The sequence below is a fragment of the Vanellus vanellus genome (genome assembly GCF_965231255.1).
Source record: "Vanellus vanellus genome assembly, chromosome: 28".
In the NCBI taxonomy this organism is placed as follows: domain Eukaryota; kingdom Metazoa; phylum Chordata; class Aves; order Charadriiformes; family Charadriidae; genus Vanellus; species Vanellus vanellus.
The window spans coordinates 673,008-697,490 of NC_138933.1; the positions used below are offsets into that span (position 1 = coordinate 673,008).

A 24,483-nucleotide genomic window follows, 5' to 3' on the forward strand; every position below is an offset into this window, starting at 1 on the left:
AAGACCTCCCATCCCACTCGTAGCCCACGAAACCCGCAGACACCACACCACGCTGCGACGACGCACCAGCAGCACCACTGTAAGAGGGTTTCCAAAACCCTCAACCCCATCCCAGCCAAAAAAATCCCAGGAGTTTTCGCTGCTCTTAGGTTTGCTTCCCCCCCCCTCCGCGTGCATCTAGTTTGAGACACGAAGAGCCAGGACGGGAAAAATCCTCCCGTCAACTTCTAGTTAAAGAGGGCTAGGTGAAAACCATCACCGGGGCTTTTGGATTCCAGCGCAACAACTCCACTCTTGGCTCTGCCTTCCTCAAGCCCACCTCCAACCCATCTGTCACCTTGGAACTAGAAGCACCGGCTCGACAAAACCGTCGCGGTTAGGACGGGGGCTGCGGTTTGTCTTGACAATAGCCCGCCCGCTCCGCTTGCCAGAGCCGCAGCGCTGATGACTCTCGTACTCCGGGGTGGCATTCGCAACACCTGCTATCGGTGCAGGGAAGCGCGGCGCAGGATTTCGGGAGAAGCAGCGGCTTTTCGCGAAGGCTGCAGGGAAAAAACCTCCGGACGGAGCTCCTTCTGGAGGTGCTCGTGAAGACTCAGGGACAACGTTATGGATGTGACGCCCTCCCCGGCATCTATTTGGACACTTACCATTTTGGCTTCTGAGTGCACTGGAAGTCCTGATGGTGAAATGGACCCGCTGCTGTTGATGGGCGGCCCGGGAATACCAGGAATGTTCGGCACCATGGACATCGGGCGAGCCAGCTATCGGGGAAGAAGCAACGTGTGGGTTTTGGAAGCCGAGGTGCTTTTCGCAAGCGCACTCTGCGAAGCGACTCTGTAATAATTCCCCGACCGAGCGCATTTTATAAATCTTGACAAACGTTCAGCATTTAACTACGGCCATCCATCATGCCTGCTGGCACCGAAGGCCAGCAGCCACTCCTTTGGTGGCCACGGTGGCTGTCTGGGACCCACCTAGCCGTACCAGCCCAGCGCTGAGGACAGGGAGGAGGGCAGCCCCACAGCCTCCCTCCTTCCCTTCCCTCCCGGAGGACTTTTCCCCACCAGTACAGGATGGAGAGGGAAGGTAGGAGATCCCCTCTGGTTCTCCGCCCAGCTCTGTCACAAAAAGCTGCTGCAACACCGAGGGGAAGTCACAGCATGCCCTCCTAAACACGGAGGGCTTTCTGCCTCACCAAAAAGGGGACAACCCCCCCCAAATTTGCGCTTGCTTGCCGCTCAGGTACGCTGTTGCAAAGCACTATACACACAAGCTGTGTTTCAAACCAGCGGGAAGGTGTTGAGGATGTTTCCCTGCCCGCAGGCTCCACCGAGCTGCCCGCGCATCTGTCTACTTTGCCGTCAACACTCCCGTCACCTGAGGCAGAAGGTTTTGGCCATTACTCACTCAAAACCCAAAAGACGTGCCCAGCAGGACAGACGGGATTCACGCAGGTTGCCTGGTGGGAAGCCCAAGCGTTCGCAAGACGTACGAGCCACCCACCGGGCAAATCTGCTCGCGAGTTCCGCACCGCGGAAAAAATTACTCCGCGTGCAAAAAAAAAAAAAAAAAAAAAAACCCACAAAAAGACACAACCCGCCAGGGCTGATATTCAAACAGCTCTTTAGCACGCTGGCGAGGTTAGGGTGGCTTTCCTGGCCTGCGAAGACCAACATGTTCTCTGCAAGCTCGAACGGTTTCAATTGAGGCACGCTGTTCCAAATGGAAGCAGCTAATCAGGGATCCTACAGTTCCCAGCCCGGGATCAATGGCATGAGCCATCTGTCCAGGCAAGGCTTTGTTTTTTTCCAGACTTATTGCCCTCTAGTGTGATCGACATGTTATTACTACCTTGCCAAAGCTGGGCCCCCTCCTCCTCCTCCTCTTCCAGTCATATCTCGCACAGAGGGGGAGATATATTTTAATTTTGACAAAATGGAAATGTCTGCCTGGATTTGGCAGGGGAAAAACATCGTCCCCGTCCTCCGCCACGCAGAGCCACGTCGGAATTTTGTCTCACCGATATAACAGAAGGCATCTGTACGGGAGGGCCTGGGAGGACCGGCATGGTCTGTCCGTTCGCAAGCTGCACCACGAGCGGAAGGGAACCTGTGGGAGACCTGGAGAAACAACAATTCAAGTTCTCGTGGATTATTTAAAGTTCACGCTGCCCCGGCAGCCCCGTGAGCTTCAAGGGCAGAAGCACGAATTAAACTCTGCTTAGTGGATTTGGGCTCGTTTTCCCCTTTCTGAGCGGCGCGTTCTGCAGGGGTGGGTGCAAAGCTCAGCTGAGCGCGTGTGGGCTCCCGCAGCCGCACCGGCCAACGTCACGCCGAGGTGACCCAGGCTGCCGTTCCTCCGTGACAATGCGCCCTGGATAACCCCTGGGCATATGCCGGCCGGCCAAAAAGCCACGACGCCCACCTGAACAGATAGAAAAGCACATCCAGGGGCTGCTGCAACTCCTCCTCGGGGAGTTTAGAAGTGCCCTCCCGGGCTGAGCGTGGCACGGGGCAGACGGGGGTCCGTGGGCAGCCGCTCCTGCCCATGTCTGAGCCTGCGAGCCACCTCTGCCGAGCTCCCGGGAGAGGGTTTGGAAGGATTTAGCTTTCCATTAACAAGCGCTTCCGACTCTTGACTCCGGAGAAAACCTCCTAAATACGGAGGCGACGCAGGGCTGGCTCGTGTCTGCCCAGACAACGGTGCTGGGAGACGGGAACGGCCCCACTCGCCGCAGGCTGGGGGAGGAGGCGCCCGCGCCGCAGCCTACATTGTGACAAATTAAAAAGACCAAGAACTTTTTCCGTTGCAGATCAGTTTGCAGCGAAAGGCGGCATTTCTGCGTGCGGTGACAAACAGGCACAACTCTGCCTCCATCTCGGAGTGTCACAAACCCCATCGTGCTCCGGCCCTGACCCTCCGGACTCAGCCTTTGTAGGAGACCGGAGGAGAAGATGGAGCTGATCTGCTCCGGCTGATGGGGAGAGGAAGAAAACCATCCCCACCAGCAAGGGCTGATCTCCCGCTCCTCCTCAGCTCACGACAGGGCAGGAGGGAGCCAAACGGAGGCAGAGAAGAGCTGGGAAGAGAAGACAAGCCGGGAAGGGAAGAGCAGAGCTGTCAGGAGACTGACTTTGGGGGAGGGAGAAAAAAAAATAATCATTCGCTGTTGCCTCTATTGTCCCAAATCTGTGTTCTCTGCCGAACCCGGGGAAGGGGACGGAGGAGGTTGGGCTGCCTGGGATCCTCGGAGGAAGCCGTGGTGGGCACGGAGTAACGTCAGGGTGGGGGGGAAGCAGGGGACGCGGGTCAGAGCCAGGGGGAGTTCATCGCGCCAATAAGTCAGGCTGGAATTTTTAAGGCTGCCTTGGGAACGCGAAGGCTCGACTCTCATTCATTTCTATTGGGCATCCCAAATCCTCCAGGCTGCTTTGAAAATCCCAGCCTAACAAGCCGAGTTACAGGGAGGTCACAGCCTCCCCTTCATCTCTGTCACGCTGACAACCCCACCACCTCCGCCCTGGTCCTAACGAACAGACCCTCGTTAAAGCTGCAGCCCCACCTCGCCGTAGAGCGCCTTTAACTCTCACGCCCTGGAAGGAATCTACCCCCGTGGGCTGCGAAGGGCACATAAAATCATATTAAAGCGGAGTTTACTCCAGTTCTGCTTTTTTCCTGCCTCGAAGCGCGAGAGGACTCGGTTCCGAACAGACCCGCGAGGGGTTACAGAAAGAATATAATGCCCTTTCAAAACCCCAGGACAATCACTTAACCCCTTAATGCCTCCAGAGCAGGATTTAAAACTTTCCGTCAGGATGGTTGGATTGATGGTGCCAGAGGGTCAAAGCAAAAAAACACACGCAAAAATATGAACTGACAGCCTCAAAAAAAAAAACCCAAATGGGCTGCTTAATGTAAGGAGCCGGCCACAAACAAGGGTAATTAGAAAGAGGCCAGGACCACAGCAAAAAAGCAGCATCCTGACCCCAAAGAACAGCAGTGAGGCTAACCCGACGTCTCCTGAGGGCTCATTGTAATGTGTTTCCTGCATCCTTCAGGCTCCTTCCTTTTATGCGAGGGGGTCGGAGCTACCTACCAGCGTGGCTCATAATCTCCGGAGCCCGCGATCCGGATTGTTAAAGGGGTAAAAAAGGAGGAGGTCATTAGACGCACTGAAACAAACAGCTCCCGAGGCAGGAGCTGACCATGAAGGAGGCCAGCGGGTTGCAGAAGAGGTTACACTTTGGAGGCAGCAGCTGTCTGAGAAAATCCCACAGCCATTAAAGATCCAGACGATTTCCTACCACCGGTTCAGCCGAACTCTCTCCACCGCATCAGGCTGCAAAAGCGACTCGGGAGTCCCCAGTAGGGCCACGCTCCCGTCGTAGACAGCGAGTGTCGTGTCAACGTGTTTGGGGATTGGGTTTAATTTCTCCCCGCGGTGAGTTTCGCCTCGTTTCGTTACACCAGGACAATTAGTTCCCGCTTTCTGCACTTACACTCCATTCTGCTTTCGCAGACAAGCGCTGCAACGAGGCCCTTATGCCCAAGCAGCCACAGCGGGGATCGCGGCACCTCAGTCGTTCCGACAATCAAGGAACTTATTTAGGTACCTAATTACTGCCCAGGAAGCCTGACGGTATGGGAGAAAAACCTCAGCGCGCGTGTCCCTCCTCCGTACTTACCCAAGCTGTCTGTTGGAGGGGGGAGCCTGGGTGATGACCGAGGTTGGGGACGGCAACGTAGGATGCAGCGGATCGTAACCCAAGTGTAGGGGCAGCGAGCCCGGACGCACGATGGTTGGAGTAGGCGTAGAAATGATGACAGGTTTGGAGGCGATCTCCTGGAGAGGATCAACAGTCAAAAAGGAGACACGCTGTTACTTATTAGCTTAGTAATTTTTCACTCCGAGGGTGGTGAGGCACTGGAAGAGGTTGGCCAGAGAAGGTTGGCTGTGGCTGCCCCATCCCTGGAGGTGGTCAAGGCCAGGTTGGACGGGGCTTGGAGCAACCTGGGTTGGTGGGAGGTGTCCCTGCCCAGGGCAGGGGGGGTTGGAACGAGATGATTTTCAAGGTCCCTTCCAACCCAAACCATTCTGTGATCCTATAACCTGGCCGTCTCTTCCTTCCGAGGGTTTAAAAGCGATTTAGTGAGAATTGAGGCACCTTCAGCGCAGAAACTGAGGCACGGAGGGGAGCGAGTCACCCAACGCCACCCTGACCTGATGTCAGCGCAGGGAACGGGACACACAAATTCAGACTCTTGCCACCTGCAGCAGCCCCGGGGAACCCATCCCCCTCTCCGAATTACCGCTCCAGCCCCAGCTAATGTCTCCGGAGCGGGATGTTATTCAGACAGAGACCGCGTCACCCGGACTAAGCCGCTCTGGATCGCCAGCCAGACCCGCCAGTGCAGAAGGAGCCGTTTTCGGAGAAGACGTGTTACTTGTTCGGCACTTTCGCCCCACCAGAAAAGCATCCCCGGGGCGAAGAGCAAAGCTTTCTGCATCAGCCAAACCCACGTGGAGACTTAAGGGCGGCAGATGTGTATTTTAGCGATGACGCTTTTCTTTTTCTTTCTAAAATGAGGGGAACCTCACGAGCCCACATCAGGCTTTGGCACCCAAGCGGAGAAAAAACTCGTTCTCATCCAGAGAAGGTGACACCACCGCCTCCTCCGCTTGACACGGGTGGGGAGACGTACCTTCTCCTTGTTCTGCGGCGACCGCGGGTTCGACGCAGGGCTGTCCGGCGGAGAAGAATCCACCTCCACCGGTTCTTCCTCCTTTATCTTGACGTCCGGGGTGGAGGGCAGAGACATGTCCAGGGCTCCGGCACTCTACAGGAAAACCAGTCACGGATTGAAAGGACAATTAGCTCATATTGTTTGCGAAACATTCGGCTGCTCCCAGAGGAAGAGCTACAGCTCTGAGCTCTTGCCAAATTATTATTATTTATTTGTACTGAAGTAGCATCTGGGAGCCCGAGGCGGAGAGCGGTGCCGTGTCGCGCCGGCCCCGGCCAAGCAGAGACGGTGGCCTACGAAAGACGGTCTCTGCCCCAGATGGCACCATTTTGTGGTCTCCCAGTAACATACACACAATTCTTTCCACGGGTTAGCTTTTTTTGGGTCGGTTTTTTTTTTTTTTTTTCATAAAAGGGCTCTGCGAAGGAGAACAGGTAACAAAGCCAAACGCCTGCGAGTTACAGAAGGCACTTTCATTCGCAGCAGAGCTGTAAAGCATTGTATAAATCAGCCTGAATTATTTTATTGCCCGATTATCAAAAGCAAACAAAGAGCCATGCAAGTTATTAAATATCTATGAGCGCCCCATTAAAATAAAACCCAACCATATGCCTGGCCCTGGCAGCTTGCCACCACCCCGGGTTTCCCGCAGCGCCACGTGCCCCGTTTTAACCAGTTAATGACTTTCTGGGGATGGGGAAAAGGACAGGGTGACGATAAGGGAGGGGGGAGAGGGGGGATGGACTAAACCGAGTGGTCACCTCTCTCCTCTCCGGACCTGGAGGAAGAGAAAGACCCGGGAGAAGACGGCGTAGGCGAGGAGCGGGCAACGGAGCGAGACTCCGACTGCAGGATGCTGCATTCAAATTGGGCTCCGACAGACCTCGCAAATCACCCGCTCCCTCCCTCCCTCCCTCCCTCCGTCCGTCTGTCCGTCCAAGGCAGGAGAAACTCGCCCTAAATCAGTCCTGACGGCTGTTTTGTCCAACCTGCTCTCCCTCCCTGCACAATCAATCCCAGCGCTTTCCTTCCCTCGCCCGACCGCCGAGGGTTTGTCCCAGCCTCTAACCTAAACCTCCTCCTTTGCTGCAATTTTTAAGTCCTCCCAAGGGAAGGAAAACTGCGGCAAGAGGGTAAATCTGGAGCATCCGCGGATGCTCCGGAGCAGGGCGAGGCTCCAACGCCTCCGCCCTGCACCGATTTACGCGGGGGCTCCGCTCTGCACTGATTTACGCTGGGGCTTCGCTCACCGTCCATGCGGTAACCATCTACCTGCCCTCTTACGCAGAGATACTGCAGTGGGAATCGCAAAGGAGAAGGGATTAACATGCAGGAAAGTTTCAAACCACTTAAAGTGCCTCCAGGGAAGCTCCCGCTGCGCCTCTGGTTTTAATTAACATGCTGGTGCGGAGACCACCCTGGGAACTGGAGGACAAAATGCACCAGAAGCAAATGGGGCCAAATGGTGGAAAAAAAAAAATCTCAGAAACGCAGCGGGGCAGCTCCGGGAAGGTTGGGCGAGCGACGAGCCACGTGGGCCAGCGACTTCGCCCGTGCCGAGGTTTTCTAGGAGGGATAACGCTCGCCCTAACACCTGAAATCACACACAAGCGCCCCCCTGAGGGCGTCACGCTGCCCCGTTCGCCCGGCTTGCCGGTAGAAATAATTCGCCTGCAGTCATCCTAAAGCAAAAAAAAAAAAAAAAAAAAAAAAAAAAATAGGGGAAATATCTCACAGCCTAAGGATCTGCGCGGCGGCTATTCGGGAGCACAGCCCAGGAGATGGGTGGTCTGCTATGTAAAACGGCCGGCTAGACTGTGGGCTGCTCGACCGCAAACGAAAAGCCACCTTCTCCCAGCGCTGGGGGTCCGGGCTGCGGAGAACAAAAGGCAGGGAGGGAATTGAGAGCGTAAACCGCCACGCAGCCCTGCGGCATACCAATGAGAGAGATCAATTTATGCTTTAAAGAGCCCTGTTATTAGGAGAGCGGGTGAAAGACAGTTTTCAGTTTTAATTCCGAATTCCTCCGTTCCCCATCTCGGCGAAGATTTACGCGGCTCTGCTCCCGCAGTTTATTTCCGAGCAGCGCCGCTGACTGTGAGCGTATGTACGGACATATATCAATTTAGTAAATGTATGTGCCAGTCTAAGAGCCCAATACGCATCTGCTGCTCCTCATATCCTGGAAAAGGGTGGGAAAGGGGGGGACGGGGAGGGGGGGAAATGTCTTTAATTAGCTGCTATCCGACGAGATCCCGTCGTCCTTCAGACCCTCGCGCTCCTGAGGTTGGCAGGGGCAGCCTGAATCGATACCGCTTGCATACGAGGGAGCTCTTTGTTAGAAAAAGCCTCCTCCTCCCCTCTCTATTTGCACGGGCGGTGACACCGTTCGAATGCTGAAGGCGCACGGCCGAGCGCGGTCCCCTCCCTGCACTTAAAAGTCATCACGGTTAAGGATCTTGATCCCCAGGGAGGCTCTGAGGGTGTTTTTCGCTCAGATCCTGAGCGCTTAAAGCATCCTGCTCTTTTCCTGCATCCCCTTCCCAAGATGCGAAGCATTTCGGGTTCTGCCTTTTTTTTTGTTCCCCCCTTTCCCCCCCCTTTTTTTTTTTTTCTTTTTTTTTTTTTTTTTTTTGAAGTGCAAAGCCAAAGGAATAATAAACCATTAAAATCCGCTCTCACCAGGCCTCGGGTTGCGGGACAGCCAGCCAAAGGCACCCGAGTTAGAAAAACAAAAGTCCCGTGTAAACCGGCGTATTAAATCCCACGGCGCACTCAGCTACCCTGTAACGTACCCCTCGCACCGCAACAGCACCGGCCCCCCTCTGGCCCCCCCAATATGCGCCCGGCTCAGTTTTACGGCGACGGTGGCCTTTGCCTCTTGCCTTTTTCTCGTCATCCTCCGCGGCTTTCTTGAACTCGTGCTCAAAGGAGCTGGCCAGTTCATTGAAGAGTCCCACTTCTTCGCAGTTTTTCAAGAAGCGAGTCGGGGTCGGAGTCTGATCTGTTTGGGCGGTAACACCGAGCACTGGTCAGAGAGAGGCCACAAAATTCATTTTAACCACCTGAATCCCCTCTGAGGACCCCTAGCAGAGGCGGCCCCGCTGGTTTGCGAAGGTCTGGGTGCTTTCCCGCTACGGCGCGCACAGTGTTTGCAAAGCAAGTGACAATTCGGAAAGGGGGAAAATCATTTCTTGTTGATTTTTTTGTTTCTGTTTTTAAAACAAATAACCACTGCAGCGAGAGGCGTGCAGTGATTTCTGTGAAATTCCCCCTTTTGGGTCGCGTCCTGTCCCTTCCCACCCCGGGGGTTTTGCCCGTCCTTATCCGAATTGCTGCCGCAAGGCAGGAAAACAGCGGGGTTTGATCTCCCCGAAACAGCAGATCTTTAAAATACGGCGCGATGAGAGGGGAAAGAGCCACTCGGAGCAGCTCCACTGCTGATGTGGAATAGAGCCGGGCAGAGCCGCTTCCCTCCCTGCGCTGGCTCCGTACGTTAACGTGCATGGTAGGACAGACGGCTACGTGGGAGTGCTAATAATTACCACCGCTGTCCAAAGCAATGCCTCCGGGGACCCGTTTTCCACCGTATTAACGCGTTGAGTCATGATCTCTCTGGCCATCGCCCAGGGCTGTAAAGCAGAAAGAAATCTCCCCGCTCCCGGCGCGCCTCGTTTTTCCTGCGTGACATTAGGTCAGGAGCTCAGGTACTAGCGGGAGCCCAGCACGAGCCCGCTACGCCGAAAGAATCCATCTGGCAGAAAAACTACAGATTTTTTTCTTTTTTTTTAATTTTTTTTACGCAGGAAGGGGGATCCCCGGGATAGTTTCGCCTGACCTCCCGCGTCAGACATGGGCCGTTCGGCACGGACGCTCCCCGTTCCGGCGCAGTAGCTGCGCTGGAGATGGAGCGTCTACGGAAAACGTCCCGTTTAGACTGCAAGCGACTCCGGCGACGACTTCGCCGCGCTGTCGCAGAACTACGCTTTATTTCCGGGCTGACTTTAAACCCCGTCGGGGTTTTGTTAATAAAGCAAAGGCCTCCTCCGAGCGCACTTCGGTTCCCCCCCAAATCTCTCTTCATTAAACCAAGGAACTTTGTCAACTAAAGATCTCAGCAGGAGGCTGTTTTTCCAGCGCTTTTACGGCTCTCGGGGCTCTTTTCGGACCATTCCCCATTTAGCCATGTCCTTCCGAGCCGCGCACGTCAGCCCGGGGCCCGAATCTCACCGCTGCCACGAAGCGAAGCCATTTTAACCTCTCTCGTCCTATCCTTCCCCAATTCGTACCTCCAGGAATTGCCGCGGCTCTTCCGCCCACGGCATCACCCCAGAAGCGCACGTTCCCGTTTAAACACATCTCGCTGCCGCCAGCGATAACCGGCAGAGAGAGAACAATTCTTTACGGCTCTCTTTAAGCTTAACCACAGAGTTACGGCAAGAGACGTACGCTGAATCCTCATTAACGCACGGGGCTGCTGCCCCGGGCTCGGCACAAAGGCGAGAGGGAGGGAAGAGAAGAAGAAAAAGCCAGAGACAAAATGGTGGCTTAAAAAAAAAATAATTTAAAAAAAAAAAAAAAAATAAAGGCTATTAGGAACGTAGGGCAATAACGCCCCGGATCGCACAGCTCAAAGGCGCTTTACAGCCCTCGCAAAGCCGCCGGCAGCTCTGTCTGCCGTCAGGATCGCAGCCAGGGAAAGCCTGTGTTGAACAGACTGGGCTCGCACTGGCCACAGCTACAAAAATTTGGTGGTTTGGGTTTTTTTTTTTTCCCCATTTCGTGGCTTACCCCGCAGCAGCCCAGAGGAGGCGGGAGAGGGGGCCAGACCCACCCTCACCGCTGCTCCTTGCGTTCGGACCAAAGGGTTTCATCCCAACCAGGGGTGTTTTTACCAGTGGGAATTTGTGCACGGGAGGAACGCGCACCTCTGGGAGCAGCAGAGATGAGGACTTTCCACGTTTCAGCCCTGTTCGAGCAGGTGGGACTTCAGCTGCGGACAGGACCGTACCCCATTTCTGCCTCCCCCCATCCCCACCCGGCCAATTAACACGGGGTTTATCACGCCAAAGCGAACTCTCCCGCTCCGCACCCCCGTTCCAAAAGGGGGTGAACCGAAGGGGAAAAAAAAAAAACAAAACAAAACAACCTTTGGGAATCTCGAGGTTTCATTCAGCCCCTGCCCCGAATTCTTCGCCAGCCGCTCCCGTTAGCCCAATCCCACTCCAAATGAGTTCTCCCTCCGGAGGCCCGTTTCATCTCTGCGCATTCGTCCTCCGCCCCCCCCCGGGGAGAGCTTTCTGCCCTCCCAGCAAAGGCTGCGCGAGCTCTCTCGCAGCTCTACCCACAGCTCCTAATTAACCTGAAGGCTTTAAGAACCCAACCGAATTGCTATTTCCTACGTCGAGGCCGAATTCGGGCCGGAGATGAACGCGGGGAAAGAGCGCCGGAGGCTTCTTGTCCCTTCACGCACCCTCCGGGCTTCAGATAACATTTCCTCCCCTTTTCTTATTCTTTTCCTCCAGCGGGAACACAAAGCTCACACCCTTTTAAGAACGAAAGGGGATGGCCGAGGTGGTATTTGTAACCGGCCGTGATCGGCTGCCAGACAACAATACACGTGGGGTTGTCTTTTCCCCCCCCAAATCTTATAAATGGTGCATTGACCGCGCGCTGCCGGAGCGCCTCGTTTGGGGCTCTCTGCAAACGCGTTCTCAGCAGTAGCCACTGCCCACGACGGCGTTTTAATTTATTAACTGCTGGCCTAAAAGCCGGGGAAAATTGACACCCGGGCCGAGGAGAGGAAGCGGGGTTCGTCAGATCCCCTTCATCGTCCTCAAAGCACACGCAGAAACGCAAAAAGCCCTTTTGCCCATAAATCTTCCAGCCTTAATAAAAAGGGTGAGAGCTAAACCACTGCCCACCCCTCCAACCCCCCCCCCCCCCCCCAAAAAAAAACCCTCACAAAACCTGATACTCCCATAAAAAAAAAAAAAAAAGAGAAGAAAAAAAAAAAAAAAGAAACTTGGAAGCCTCTGGCTTTCCTTTCCTCCTGATTAAATGCAGATCACAAGAGGTTTTTATGGGAGGTAGAGACGTTTTTCAGTGCATCTGGTCCCTGGTATTAATCTTGCAGTCGTGCTATATTAATGTGCGCCGTTTTCCGAGCTGGCCTGGATTGAACGCCACATACCTGCGATGATGACTGAGTCGGTTCGAGCGGGGCCGAATTTCAATGTCATCTCATGCTTGTGTTTATGAACCGCCAGGTGGTCCTCGTTTGTAAACCTCTGAAATGAAACAATTTAGAAAACGGTGAATAAATGCATTTTGCGTTTTACGGGGACATCCTGCAGCAGGGTTGGGGTGGTTGGTTTTTTTTTTTTTTTTTTTTTTTTTTTTTTTTTTTTTGGGGGGGGGGAGCCGGCGGGAGAGAAACCGTAACGCAGTCGCTGCCGAGCGTTAAGCAAAACCACGTAGATTTGTTTGAGAAGTGATGTGTGAACATATTGCACAAAATAAATTAAAAAAACCCCAAACAAACAAACAACCCACCCACCCCCCCAAAAAAAAACCATTATAGGAGGCTTCTAGGGAACGGGGGGACAAATATTTTTAATAAAGCTTTTTTTTTTTTTTCTGGCGGCGGGGGCCACGCGGCGGTTTGCAAGCAATATAGGAAACGCGAATCTGCCCCTCTGGGTGTGACGCGCCGCTTTATTGCCGGTTAATGGAGGGAGGGATGAATTAGGCGTTATTAGGGGGTCAGGCAACTTTTTTTTTCCGGATGGTGTGGGACAGCGTTGGCATCCGCTCGCCCATTCCGGATGGGGTTTTATGGAGCGGGACGGAGGCGGCTGCCCGAAGCACGGTCGAGGTGGGGAAGGAGAGAGGGGGGCACAGATTTCACGTGCCGTAAAGAAAATGCTGCCTGAAATCCCCTCCACCCACGGGAGATAAAATCCCGCCAGGGATGGCTTTAGGGATGCTCTGGGTTGGGGATGGGGGGGGGGGTGTGCTGGTGGCCACCCCAGGAGAGCCGAGAGACAAAAGGGGAACGGCTGCATCAGCCCCACGTATTGAGATGGAGGAAAAAAGGAGGAATAGGGGGGGGGGGGGGAAAGAAAAAAGGCAGGGACGGGGTTAAAACAAATAACCATAAAGACCCAAGGATGGATCGCGCCTCTCCTAATAGACTGCGACAAACCGGAGGGCTGAGGGCACGGCCCGGGCCACACTGCGGGGTTTTTACGCACCCAGGAGCCGCGCCAGCGGCGGGCTGGTTTCTAGAAAGAAATTCTTTGCCGCAGCGCAGAATTTCTGCCCTTTTCCCCCCTTTCCTTTTTTTTTTTAAATCTTTTTCTTTGCCCCCCCCCCCCTCCTTTCTCTCTTTAAACCAACCCACCCAAAGCCACCTGTTTCTGCGAATTAGCTCGAGCGTGACACCCCGGGTGCGCTCGCTCTTTCCGATGCTTATTTATGACTCAATTTTTCTTTTCTTTTTTTTTTTTTTTTTTTTTTTTAAAAAAAAAAATTGAGCAAAGCTGTGTTTTCCAGGCTGGCGCCTTCCCGGGAGCCGCGCGGTGGCGGTGGAAGGCGGAGGGGGGGGGGACACATTAGGAGAGGGAAGAGACAGCACTGCCGAGACAACGGGCGCATCCGCACGCGTCCCATCCATCTTCCCCTCCGGCGCAATAACAAGCGCGTTGCGCGAAGCATCCTTCAAACGCGTCGTATCAGAAGGAGCTTTCGATGGCGACTCCTAACTTGGGCTGAAATGAAAAGAAATTAAGAGCTGGTGGGTCTTAACACACTCGTGGGGAAAAACCAAAGAGGTTTTTGCCCGCGGAAGCGCCGGCATCCAAACCGGTCCGTAATGAAACCTTAAATAACGTTTCTCGACGGTTTTGCTAAAGACACGCGTGTTTTGGGTTTCTTTCCTCCCCGCAGCTTCCGAAAACCTTCAAGCCCCGCTCTTTCCTGAAGGTGACTCCTTCCCAACAGCGTTACCAAATCTCGGCGATGCCAAAACGCCGCCGAACAAAGGAGAAGCGAGCGAAACGCTGCCGCTTTCCCAGGGAGAGCGAATTCGCAGCATCGTTTTGTATCGCGCCATAAAACGCTCCTGGCAGCCGCGGAGGGGGGGGGGGGGGGTACAGCCACGACACGGGGACCCAGGGAGAAAGGGTGGGCACCGACGCTTTGTCACGTTCCTGGCCCCAAAAATAACACCCTGGTTTTTAACATAGGGGGCTGCCGACCCCGCTGGCTCCTTGCGACGCGGCGATGAGCCGTTAGCGGAGGAAAATAGGTGGGTTACGGTAAGAAGGGAAAAAATAAATCTTTTTTTTTTTTTTTTTTTTTCTGTGAGGACAGAGGAGCAGCCGGTTTCAGATGAATATTTAGCAGCCAGGCGGCCGCTGCGCCAGCGGCGCCTCCAAATACGGAACACGCAGAGACTGGGGGTAGGGGGTGGGGGGGGGGGTTAGAAAAAAGGAAAAGGAAGAAAATTCCCAATTCTCCGACTTTGTGCTGGGGAAAGAGATGGGAGATTTGTAGGTCAATGAGGGAAGCGGCAGCGAGAGGACGAGGTGGGGAACGGGGTCACATTTCTATCCACGAGGGGCACGTTTCAGCCCAGCCTCGGTACCTCTGCATTTATTTTAATCTTTCATTTTGCTCCATTGCAGGATTATTTTATTTTTTTTTTACTTTTTTTTTTTTTTTCTTTTTTTCTAGGGCACTTTTCCTGCTTTCGGTGTGCGTTACAGCTCTATTTAACATCTTTATGTGGTCTCAGCAGCTCGGGAGCTCTCTCTTTCTCCGCGCAGAAATGCTCACAGACACAATATATCTTTCCACATACATTTCCAAACGCCGAAACCTAGAGGCTGAGTCTGGCACTTCAGTTCTAAATCATGTCATTTTACACAGAGAAGAAAAGCGGGGAGGGGGGAGAAAGGGGGAAGAGTACGGGGGAAGGGAAAAGGAAAAAAAAAAAAAAAAATCGAATGAGTTAAAGCCACAGCACTGGCTTTAATATTTAATCTCCTTCCATCAGCAGCTGACATATAGCAGTGTTATTTCAGCCTGCTATTTTGCGGGTGTCTGAATTAAAAAGAAGATGTAGCCCGGTAAATTCGTTGGGGTGAGGGACGGGCGTTGGGATAACGCCACCGCCGTCCCCGCGCTGCCAACGGAACCCAAAAGCAGCACCAACCCGTCAGGCTGCGACGGAGAAGGGATGCGGAAAATAAAGAGTTTAAACAGTGCGGGCAGCCCCGATTTCTGCTTTTCTCCCCCTCCTCCCCCCTGGCAGTGGCCCTCGGGCTGCCTTCGGTGTTGGGGATGCAGGAGGCGGATGGCGTTTGGGGTTTGGGCGAACACGGGGTTGGGTTTACTCACCCCAGAGCCGGTAACAGCTTTTTGAAGAAAAGAGATTTGAGGCAGGCAGAGACCGGCCAGTCCTGCATCCTTTCCTCAACAGGCTGTGACAGCTCCGTGAATAAATGTGCCCATTTAAAAATCTTTATTTAATAGGACACAACACTTCCAGCTGGACCAACGCGCCGTCTCCATCAGAGCGAGCGCCAGAGAATAAACGCAGCGGGCTGACGCCTGGATCTTTAGTCAGAGAGAGATTTTTCCATCGGTTTAACGAGCACAACACGAGAAACGAGGGGTTGCTGGGGGTTTTTTTTCCTTGCTTTTGTAAAACCTACGACTGGGGTGGATGTGGAAGGAAGGTCAGACCAGCGCCGAACCCACCGTATCCCACCCCGGGGCCGGCGCAGGAGCCCGGGCGCCCGTGGGCTCTGCCGGCAGCTCCGGCGCAGGAGCCGCACGGCTGTTTTTTAACCTTGACGGTGATTTTCAGAGAACGCAAACACGGGCTGCGCACCGAGCCAGTCGCCCGGCCAAAATTCATGTTTTAATACAGACGGGGGCCGCAGGCTGCAACGGCACAAACCGTTCCACGGGCGCACGCTCGTCAACGGGAGGTTTTCACCTTGCCGAAAGCACGAGCTCTGCTACAGCCTCACCGGACCCGAAAAGGGGTGAGGAGCCAAACCTGCCTCCACCAAGGCTCATCACACGGCTGAATTAATCAGCCGTCGGTAATAGAGGGAAGCCAAAATGCCGCTCCAACCTTAACGCCAGCCCAGCGGTGCGTTAATCCGCCCACGGACACCACGGCGGTGAAACACCTGGATAGAAAGGGAAACAAAAGAAAACGGCACGTGTCTCGCCACGGCGGCGCTGGAGGTAAACGAGCGCACTAAGCGCTGCGGGGTGGAAAAGCTGAGCTCAAAACCATCAAACGGTTTTGGGTTGGAAAGGACCTTAAAGGCTCATGCAGTTCCAATCCCCCACACCATGGGCAGGGACACCTCCCACCAGACCGGGTTGAAGTCACCGATTTTAAGAGGAGCCCCAACAGATTCTGCTTCCACCGCCAGTCGGGTCGTTGCGATGCCCTACAGCGAGCGATCGCGGCCCCATCGCTCCCAGCGATGTCCAGGGGTCTGCCTTGCTCTCCCCGGCACCTCCTCGAGCGAGGGGCACCTTCCTCCTTCGTTTGGGGACCGTCCCGGTGGGACGAGGACACCCAGACGAGGCAGGAGAAAGCGGCGTGCGGAGAGCAATGCCAACGCCACGGGGAGATGTCGGACCTCCCGCGCGCATCCCAGCCCACCCAGCGCATCCTGCCCGGCCGCGGCAGACCCTGTCGCCTACGCCCCCATCCATCCATCTCGCCATGACGGGGCTCAGATGGATTTCCAGCGGCGCGGCGGGCTGGGTAGATACTCCCCCGTTCACTCGACGCAACGGCGGGGGTAACTAATGCGGGGTGAGGGGTGTCCCCGGGGAGCGGGTGCCCAAAGGTGAGCTGTTAGAGCTGTGAGTGATGGGGACACCCCCCCGCCTCCCCCTCCCAGTTCTGGCGCGGATCTGGGCTCCATCTCACCCATTTCCCATCTGAGCAATGACAACGATAATTCCCTGCCTTGCAGAGAGGCTGTAAGGATTAATTCGCTAATGTGCATAAAGTGCCCCGATACCGGAGTGATTCATAGATTTTAAAGGCCGGGGGGACCATTACAATTATCTGCCCGGGACCACGTGAATCCCCAGATGGGCCCATTTCCATAGGAAAGGAGGTGTCGGGAGAGGACGAGGAGGTAACGCCGCAAAGACTTGTTGGTTCGAAAGAACGCGCCAATAACCCAGCCAAGTCGCTTCGTTTTTTTTTTTTTTTTTTTACACTTACAAAGAGACGATGCGCCAAGATTTGGGAACCCGTTTCCTCTTGGAGGGTTCCCCGTTAACACGCTGCTCACCGGGCCAGGTTTCAGAAGAGCTCGGAGCCCAGTGGCCACCAGCGGAAAGCTCGTGGCTACGTTTTACCAAAGCGGCCAAGGCACCCAGTCCGTGTAAGCTCGAAGGCGGCCGCGGCAGCTACGGTTCCCGAGCGCTTCTGGAAAGCTGATTTCAGTGGCAGCATCCTTCCGCTAGAGGAGGGAAGAGACAGCACCTCCGCGAGCCTGAAGGAGGATAAATGAGAAGAGCGAAGGTTTACGAGCGATGGGCTCAAGAACAAAAAAGCATCAAGTATCGCGCGTGTTCGGAGAGCGCTCTGCCGCTCCTGCCCGAGCACAAAGCCTTTTGCGGGGGGGTGGCGGCTGCTCGGTGGGCTGCGAGCGCAGCACCGGGCTTTATACCGAGAACGCCGCGCAGCCCCGGTCATTTCCCCCCCCCTAAGCCCACGCAGGGGAGGAAAGAATCCCAAAAAAGGGGGCGAGATGTAACGGCGGCAGCATCAGCAGCGCATCGTGTGTCCCCCCCTTTGCGCTTTGCTTTGTCGCGGGGCCGTTTCTGGCACCGCAGCGGGATGTGCGTCTACGAAACGTGCCCGTCGCCCTGCCCGAGGCGGTAGGAAAAGCGTATTTCTGCTCGTTCAGGTCCTGTGAAAAATCAGAAAGGCCCCAGCCAGCCCGGTCACCTCGCGGAGGAGCGGGTTGGGACGCGTTTCGTGCCACGTCCCCCCTGCAGCTCTCCCTCTCCCCGCTAGACCTGCATCCACGTTAAACCTTGAAATGTTATTTTTGGCTCAGGCGGCTTCCAGGGACCCATGCGGCTGCGCCTTTTACTTTAAAAACCCGCTTACATCCTGCCCTGTGATTAATTCGCGTTCCTTTCCTTGTCTAAAAAAAAAAAAAAAAAAAAAAAGAAAGAAAGAAAAAAAAAAAAAGAAATACCAAGAATACTAATCAGAAACTTCAGCCCGTTGGCGGGCAGCATTCAGTGCCGGTGTTGGGAAGCCACGACCAAACAGCCAAAAAAGCCCTTTAACAACCGCTTTGTTTGGGACGAACATTGTGCAAACCACAAAAATTTGTCTTTTTTCTTTAATTGTTTTGTTTTTTTTTTTTTTTTTTTTTTTTGGCTTAGAGAGAACCATCTGCTTTCAGATTTGGGGTTTGGGGGGGCTGTTGATTTTGGTGGGTTTTTTTTTGTTTTTTTTTTCCTGGGGGATTTGTGCTTTGTTTTGCAGTTAGTTATCGCAGCCGGGCGCCGCACAGCAGCATCTTCTCTTGTGTCATATAATCTGACCTCTAAACGCAGACGGCTCCGCATTAGGCTTCTCCTCGTCTCCAGCCGGTGGAGGGAGAGCAGCAGAAGGTTAAAGACGCCGACGCGCGACACGGGACGCTCTGGTTTCCCCCAGCTCAGCACCTGGGGGAGGGGGGGGGTGTGAGAGACCAGCTATGGGGTTATTTTTATAAGGCGGCGAGGACCAGGCTGGAGAAAGCGGATTTTTAGGGGCAGTTCGGTATTCGGCTCCTACTGCCTCACCGGTAATTAGTGCCGAGATGCTCAGGTTGCTCCACAAACTTCCCTGCAATTTAAACAAAGAGTTAACGAGGTTCTGGAGCCCGTCCCCATCGTCCCCATCCTCGTTCCTCTTCCTCCTTGGCCAGAAGGGCAGAGCATTTAACTGGGAGTAGGTAAATAATTTAATTTACATTTCTATAGCTTCACTTATCCCAAAGGGCTTCTCATACACATGCCCCTCCACCGAAATGCAGGTGTTTCGGCAGGGGGGAAGGCAGCAACCATCTGGCCTACAGCGCACCACGTAGCGGTGAGGAGGGAAGCGTTCGGCCAAGGACATACGGGGCAAACTCTTTAATAAACTCTGTATTCAACTCTTCTGGTTGTTTGTTGGTTTTTGTTTTTGTTTTTTTTTAACGTTAATAAAGTCTCATATGGCAGACACAGCCTCTCCTTCCTCTTCCCTTCTAGTGGGAGGTGTCCCTGCCCGGGGCAGGGGGTGGAATTCGATGATCTTCAAGGTCCCTTCCAACCCAAACCATTCTACGATTCGCCCCCAGTGCGCCCCAGTTGAGCAGCAGCACGTACGGGCACAGATAAAACCAACTGGCAACCCTCCGGAGCGGCCAGCAGCCAACCTGCTGGGCTAGGAAGGCATTCATCCCAGCAGGATGAGATCCCGGCACGACCAGCGGGTGCTTTGGCTACCAACCCCAACCCTCTGGCTACCGAGGGATTTCTCTACAGCGCACCGACGGATCACGAACCAACCTTCTCTCCTTTTACAAAACGGGGCGTATGTAGGAAAACAGCAGATGGCTGAGGCGGTTTATGGAGCACCTGGGAGGAAAGCGGTATTCCAAGTACACCCAGTCCCAGAGACGAGGGGCCCTCAGCGCCACGTAGGCACCGCTCCTCCAGGACAGCCACCGGAGTTACCTCTTGGCTGAGCCACAAAGTAAAAGGACTGAACAGAAAATTGGTTCTGTTTTCTCTCAAACCAGGACAAGAGCCCAAAACCTCCGGGTGCAAACCTAAGCTGGGAAGATCAGGCTCCTAAATCTCCACCAGCTCCGCAAGGGCAGGCAGGATTTTTTAAGACACCCATCGCCTCCTCCTCCGCTCTGAGCGATGCTCAAGGGGGAACGGAGGCTTTGAGGAGTCGGTCCGCTCCTCCCGGGCTCTCTCTCCGCCGGCACCGTGGGCTGCTCCATCCCCTCGGCGGCCAGACGCAGAGGAGGGATGCGAGGACCTGCCCCGCAGCCGCACAAAGCCCGCGGCGCTTGGCTAGAACCTGGAAACGCAATAATTATTTACTTCCACACGGTGGAGCATTTTTAGCCTCATTTCGATAAAAACGAGGGTTATTAAAAATACACGTATTAATTACCGCTGCCACATAACTTAAGAGGAGAGGCACAGCGGTAATTAAGGGAGGTGAGCGAGGGGGTGGAGCTGCGGAGACTCCACAGCTTGTGCCTATGGATCCGCGCCTGCCCCATGGGAACCCCCCCGATAGCTCCAGCGTGGATGTGAATCATTATTACGTCCCCGGCTCGAATCCCAGCAGCACCGCAGGTTTTCAGTGTGACCTTGGGCAAGCCATCAATTCTTTCCCCTACCTACCAGACAGAGCGAAATAAAAAGGGAAAAGGCACCATACTTCACGAGGGCGTTAGGAGAGGATGGCGACCGCGCGCGCGAGTACCGGGAGCCGTGCGAGAAGCACTGCAGAACACAAAAAAATACATATATATATATATATTAACAAAGGCAATCACAGCTGTGTTTCCCTAAGTGTATTCCAAGCGCGGGCGCTCGGTGATTCATTAGGAGCTGAGCATCTCTTCCCGGCGCGAGAGGTGGGGAATAGAGACCAAGGGAGACAGGCAGCGGCACGGCGGCGGGCGGCGAGCTCGGGGCTAAGCGAAATTCCTGCCCTGCCCTACCGCAGAGCGCGGCGCGGGCCGAGCGGTTTGGGAAGTTTATGCGGCACCGAGGGAGGAAAAGGGTGAATTACGCAGCCGCGTTGTTGTGTTATCCGTGGGGCCCTGCCCTCGGAGAAAGAACCGTGAGCCCCCGGGGCCGGTGGTAGAGAAAAAAGGGGGGAAAAAAAAGAGGAAAAAAAAACCCCAAACCCCAAAATCCCCTCCCCAAGACTTCAGATCTACCACAGAAACCCAATCCGGGCTCCCGCCTTCCCCTGCGAGCCTCTGCTGTTTGCCAAATGAGTCACCCTTCCTGCCTCGAACGCTCGACAGCTCCTGAATGAACAATCTGGGAGCAAAGACTCTTTTTCTCAGCAAACAAACAGCATCGGCAGCAAGCCCCGCGCGACACACGCACGCGAGAGAATTTATAGAGTGGAAAGAGAAGAATAACAGGAAACTCCTTCGGCTGCGTACCCCAAGAAACAAGAACGTACGTGTAAAAATAATTAAATCCGAATGGGAGTCGATTAATTCGTCTGCAGGGCTGAGGATTTGTGCTTGGGGAGGCTGCGCGGAGGATCTTAAAATGCTCCGGACGTCGGCCAAACCTGTCGGTACCGCTGGGGCGAGGAGAGGCTTACGGCAGCAGGTGCCGGAGCGCACGCGGCTGCGGAGGGGAACGCACCACTCCGGCTTCCTCGCTCCCCGCCAAGCCCCACATCGCAGCCCGCGTTGTCCCCACACCCCAGCGGGGCCGCCGTCGCGCTCCCCCAGCCGTCGGCACCGGGGAAGCGAGCGTAGAAACGGAGGTAAAGGGAAACCGTGTGGTTCGAGCCAGCAGAACTGAGCCAAAAATATCAGGATTGGGGTGTTTCGCTTTGGAGCTGAGATACCCACGGCGAGGGTCTGCGGTGGGGTCCTCGAGCAGCGGGACGGCGCTGCGGAGAGATGCCGTGCCCGGGCGCGGGATGGTGACATCTCCCTTTCCGTACTTACCCTGGGAAGAGCATAAGGAGGGGGGGAAAAGCTGTGTTGGGAAAGCGGGATTCCAGCAGCGGACTCTGCTCCGGCCAGCCAGTCCCTCAGCTCCAATCCAACCCCCTTACCGGCATTTCCAAAAAAAATTCTTAAGGGTGGAGGGAGAGGAGGTGAAACGTGGTCTCATTCCGAGAGGTTTGGTGGTTGTCCTCTCGGAAGATGCCTTGCACCAGGCTACCGCGGATCCTCTCCGCTGCACTATTGTTTCAGGGCTACGAGAAAAAGCGATCCTAAATAAAGTAAAAAAAAAAGTTAGCTCCAATGGGAAAAAAAAAAAAACAAGCGCTCACCGTGCCAAACGTGCCGCCGCTCGAAAAAGTCGACGTGACTCAGCCTTGACCTTTGAACAACACTCCAATTTGAAAAAGGACGCCACGGTCCCCCCATTCAGTTTTTTAACGCACTGGAAGGCCGATTTCCTTCAATTCATTCGCGATATTGGGTGGGCGCCCACCCATTCACGGTGCGCGAGCCTTTACCGCCCGAAAACAAACAAAAAAAAAAAAGGGGTGTTTTTTGTGGATCTGAGCTCGGACTTCTGGGGAAGCTCCAACAGCAACGGACTGGGGAGGGCATCGTGTTAAACGAAGACGGAATTCAAGTGGCTCAGAGGCTTGGGGGGGTGGGGGGTTTCCCCTTTAACATCGGCGTTTGGTAGTTAGAGGGAATGAGCCATATGGAAGTGTAGACCCACATAACCGAGGGTGCGTGGGCACGGCTTAAATACACTGATGCAGCCTAAAAACAGGGAGGGTAATTATTGAGGGTGGTAAGTGAGATATCGTCAAGAGGAGAGGGACAAGACGCCGGAGGCACAATAGGATTTATGGATCCTCGGCCACCTTGAGAAGCGGCTGGGGCGTTTTGGCAACCAGACGTAGAAATAAAGAGGGGGTCTGGTCCCCTTTGTCTATACCGAGAGGTACGAACGTGCGGTGGAGATGTTTTCGGTCAGTTCTGATCGCCACACACATCCCCAGACAAGATGCGGAAGGAGAAACCGAGGAATTCCCCCAAACCCTGCAGCGATTCCCGCCAGGCCGGTCCTGCCCTCCATCCCTTTCCATCCATCCTTCTTTATGGAGCTCCCAAATCGCACCCTAGGGCCCAATTTCCCCCTCCCCCCCCCCCGCGACTAACCCATTCCGTAGCTCCCTTCATCTTCTTTATTTCAAGGAGCCCTTCAAGCACAAACAGCTTTCCGCCAACCACCTCCTCACCGCCGCGTATGAAAGCGCAGCCGTCCTTTGTGCCCCTCCGCACCCTTCTCCCGCAGATTTTTGGCCAACCCACGGAGCCCCCCCCCCTTTTACTCTTTTTTTTCCTCCCCCGCTTTCCACGCACGGACGTAAAACGAAGCCCTGTATTTTATGAAGGGCCGTGATTGCCCATGATAAGTTGTCGGATGTCAGTGCGCGGCGGTAATTAAGCTTTTAAAAGGAGATAGGCAGCAGCAGGGGGAAAAAAAAAAAATAAAATAAAATCAAAATTCCGGGCGTTTGACTATTTTTGCCTCTTGGAAGAGCCACCTGTTTTATCGTAACAGGTAGATTTATGGGCATATTACCGCGGCGCTGCTGCTCCCACCCTGATGAGGTTCTCAGTGACCCTCTTCTCTCCGGAGATTTATGATTTCTCAGAGCAGACTATCGCAGAGAGGTCTGACTCCAACCTCTTCGCCCGACTCCATCCCGCACCCACATCCTTTTCTTTTTCCCCTTCCCTCCCCCCCACCCCCCAAATCACCTGCCATCATTATACAACTGCACCGTCCTTCAAACGGCGCCAAATTTTGCCCCAAGTTACGGGGGCTCAGGACGGGCAGGTTTCAGCCGTCCGCACGAGAGGATGGCGTTCGAGGAACGCACTGACGCTCTCCCAGCTCTCTGCCGCTCCTCTGCGTATTCACTGACCCAACAAAATCCCCGGAAAAAAGCCTTTCCGCGCCCGAAGCGCACTCCCCAGCCGCAATTCGCAGCAGCCCGGGGCTCTTTCTCCCTTCTAATTACCTCCTTAGCCGCTCCTGCCTAATGGTAAACCCTTTTACCATCGCTTCCCACCTGCAGCCCTTAATAAAAATTAAGTGGATAAACTCTTTAAGTGCAAGAGGTATAAAAAAAAAAAAAAAAAAAATCAGATGAGGTAGAGCCAAGCATAACGCAAGCAGCTTTCCCATAAGCTTCCCCCCACCCCCACCCCGTTTCTTTGATGTACGGCCCTCTGCGGCGGCCCCGTCCGCGCTCCCCCCATCCCCGCAAGCCCCGCGATCGCCCCCGCCGCGGTGCCAAGCGGGTGATGATTCAGCGATGTAGAAATATACAGCTGAGGTCACCGAAATCGCTTCACTCGCATCCTTAGGGTCTCAACAATTTTTTTTCCCGCCTACGTTATGGGCTGCAGATCATAAAATTCCGCACGTGGCCAAAGCAAAACGCGTTTAAATTTTCCTGCTAAAGCTTACAATTGTTTGAGGTTTATAGCGAACATCACACGAGCCTCTTAAAAGGGAGACGAGCTAACGCGGCGATCACAAATTGCCCCCAAAACAAAAGCCTGGATTAATACCCCGGCGAGGAGGTGGGATTAGCAGCTATTACAAGCGCAGGAGACAGAACTGCGGTGTCGACGGCGGCAGCGCCGCCGCGCGACGCAGGGCTGGCACCGGTACCCTCAGCACCGCCGGTAGCCGGTAACACCGCGCGCAGCGGCTTTGGAGACAGCCGGGGTGGCAGAAGCGGTGGGGAAGGCAGGAGGCTGGCAACACAATTAAAAAAAAAAAAGAAAAAACAAAAAACAACAACAAAAAAAGAAAAGAGCAAAGAAAAGAATCAGTGAGATACACATGAGCAAGACGCCAGCGGAACGATCTGCTCCTCGCGTTTAAATCTAGCGTGGGTTGCTTAAAATCCGGTCCTTTGAATATTTATTC

At 54.5% G+C, this 24,483-nt stretch overlaps 1 protein-coding gene across 1 annotated transcript in view; it reads right to left on the reverse strand.

Annotated features, from left to right (window-relative positions):
• LOC309682310 (cyclic AMP-dependent transcription factor ATF-7) overlaps window positions 1–24,483 on the reverse strand; it is a 70,499-nt gene that overhangs the window by 9,362 nt on the left and 36,654 nt on the right. Inside the window, exons 3-8 of the mRNA XM_082496380.1 lie at window positions 11,942–12,038; window positions 8,634–8,752; window positions 5,707–5,841; window positions 4,689–4,846; window positions 2,024–2,123; window positions 651–764 (exon numbers count right to left, since the gene is read on the reverse strand). Coding sequence (XP_082352506.1) covers window positions 651–764; window positions 2,024–2,123; window positions 4,689–4,846; window positions 5,707–5,841; window positions 8,634–8,752; window positions 11,942–12,038 — 723 coding nt within the window. The remainder of the gene's footprint in view (window positions 1–650; window positions 765–2,023; window positions 2,124–4,688; window positions 4,847–5,706; window positions 5,842–8,633; window positions 8,753–11,941; window positions 12,039–24,483) is intronic.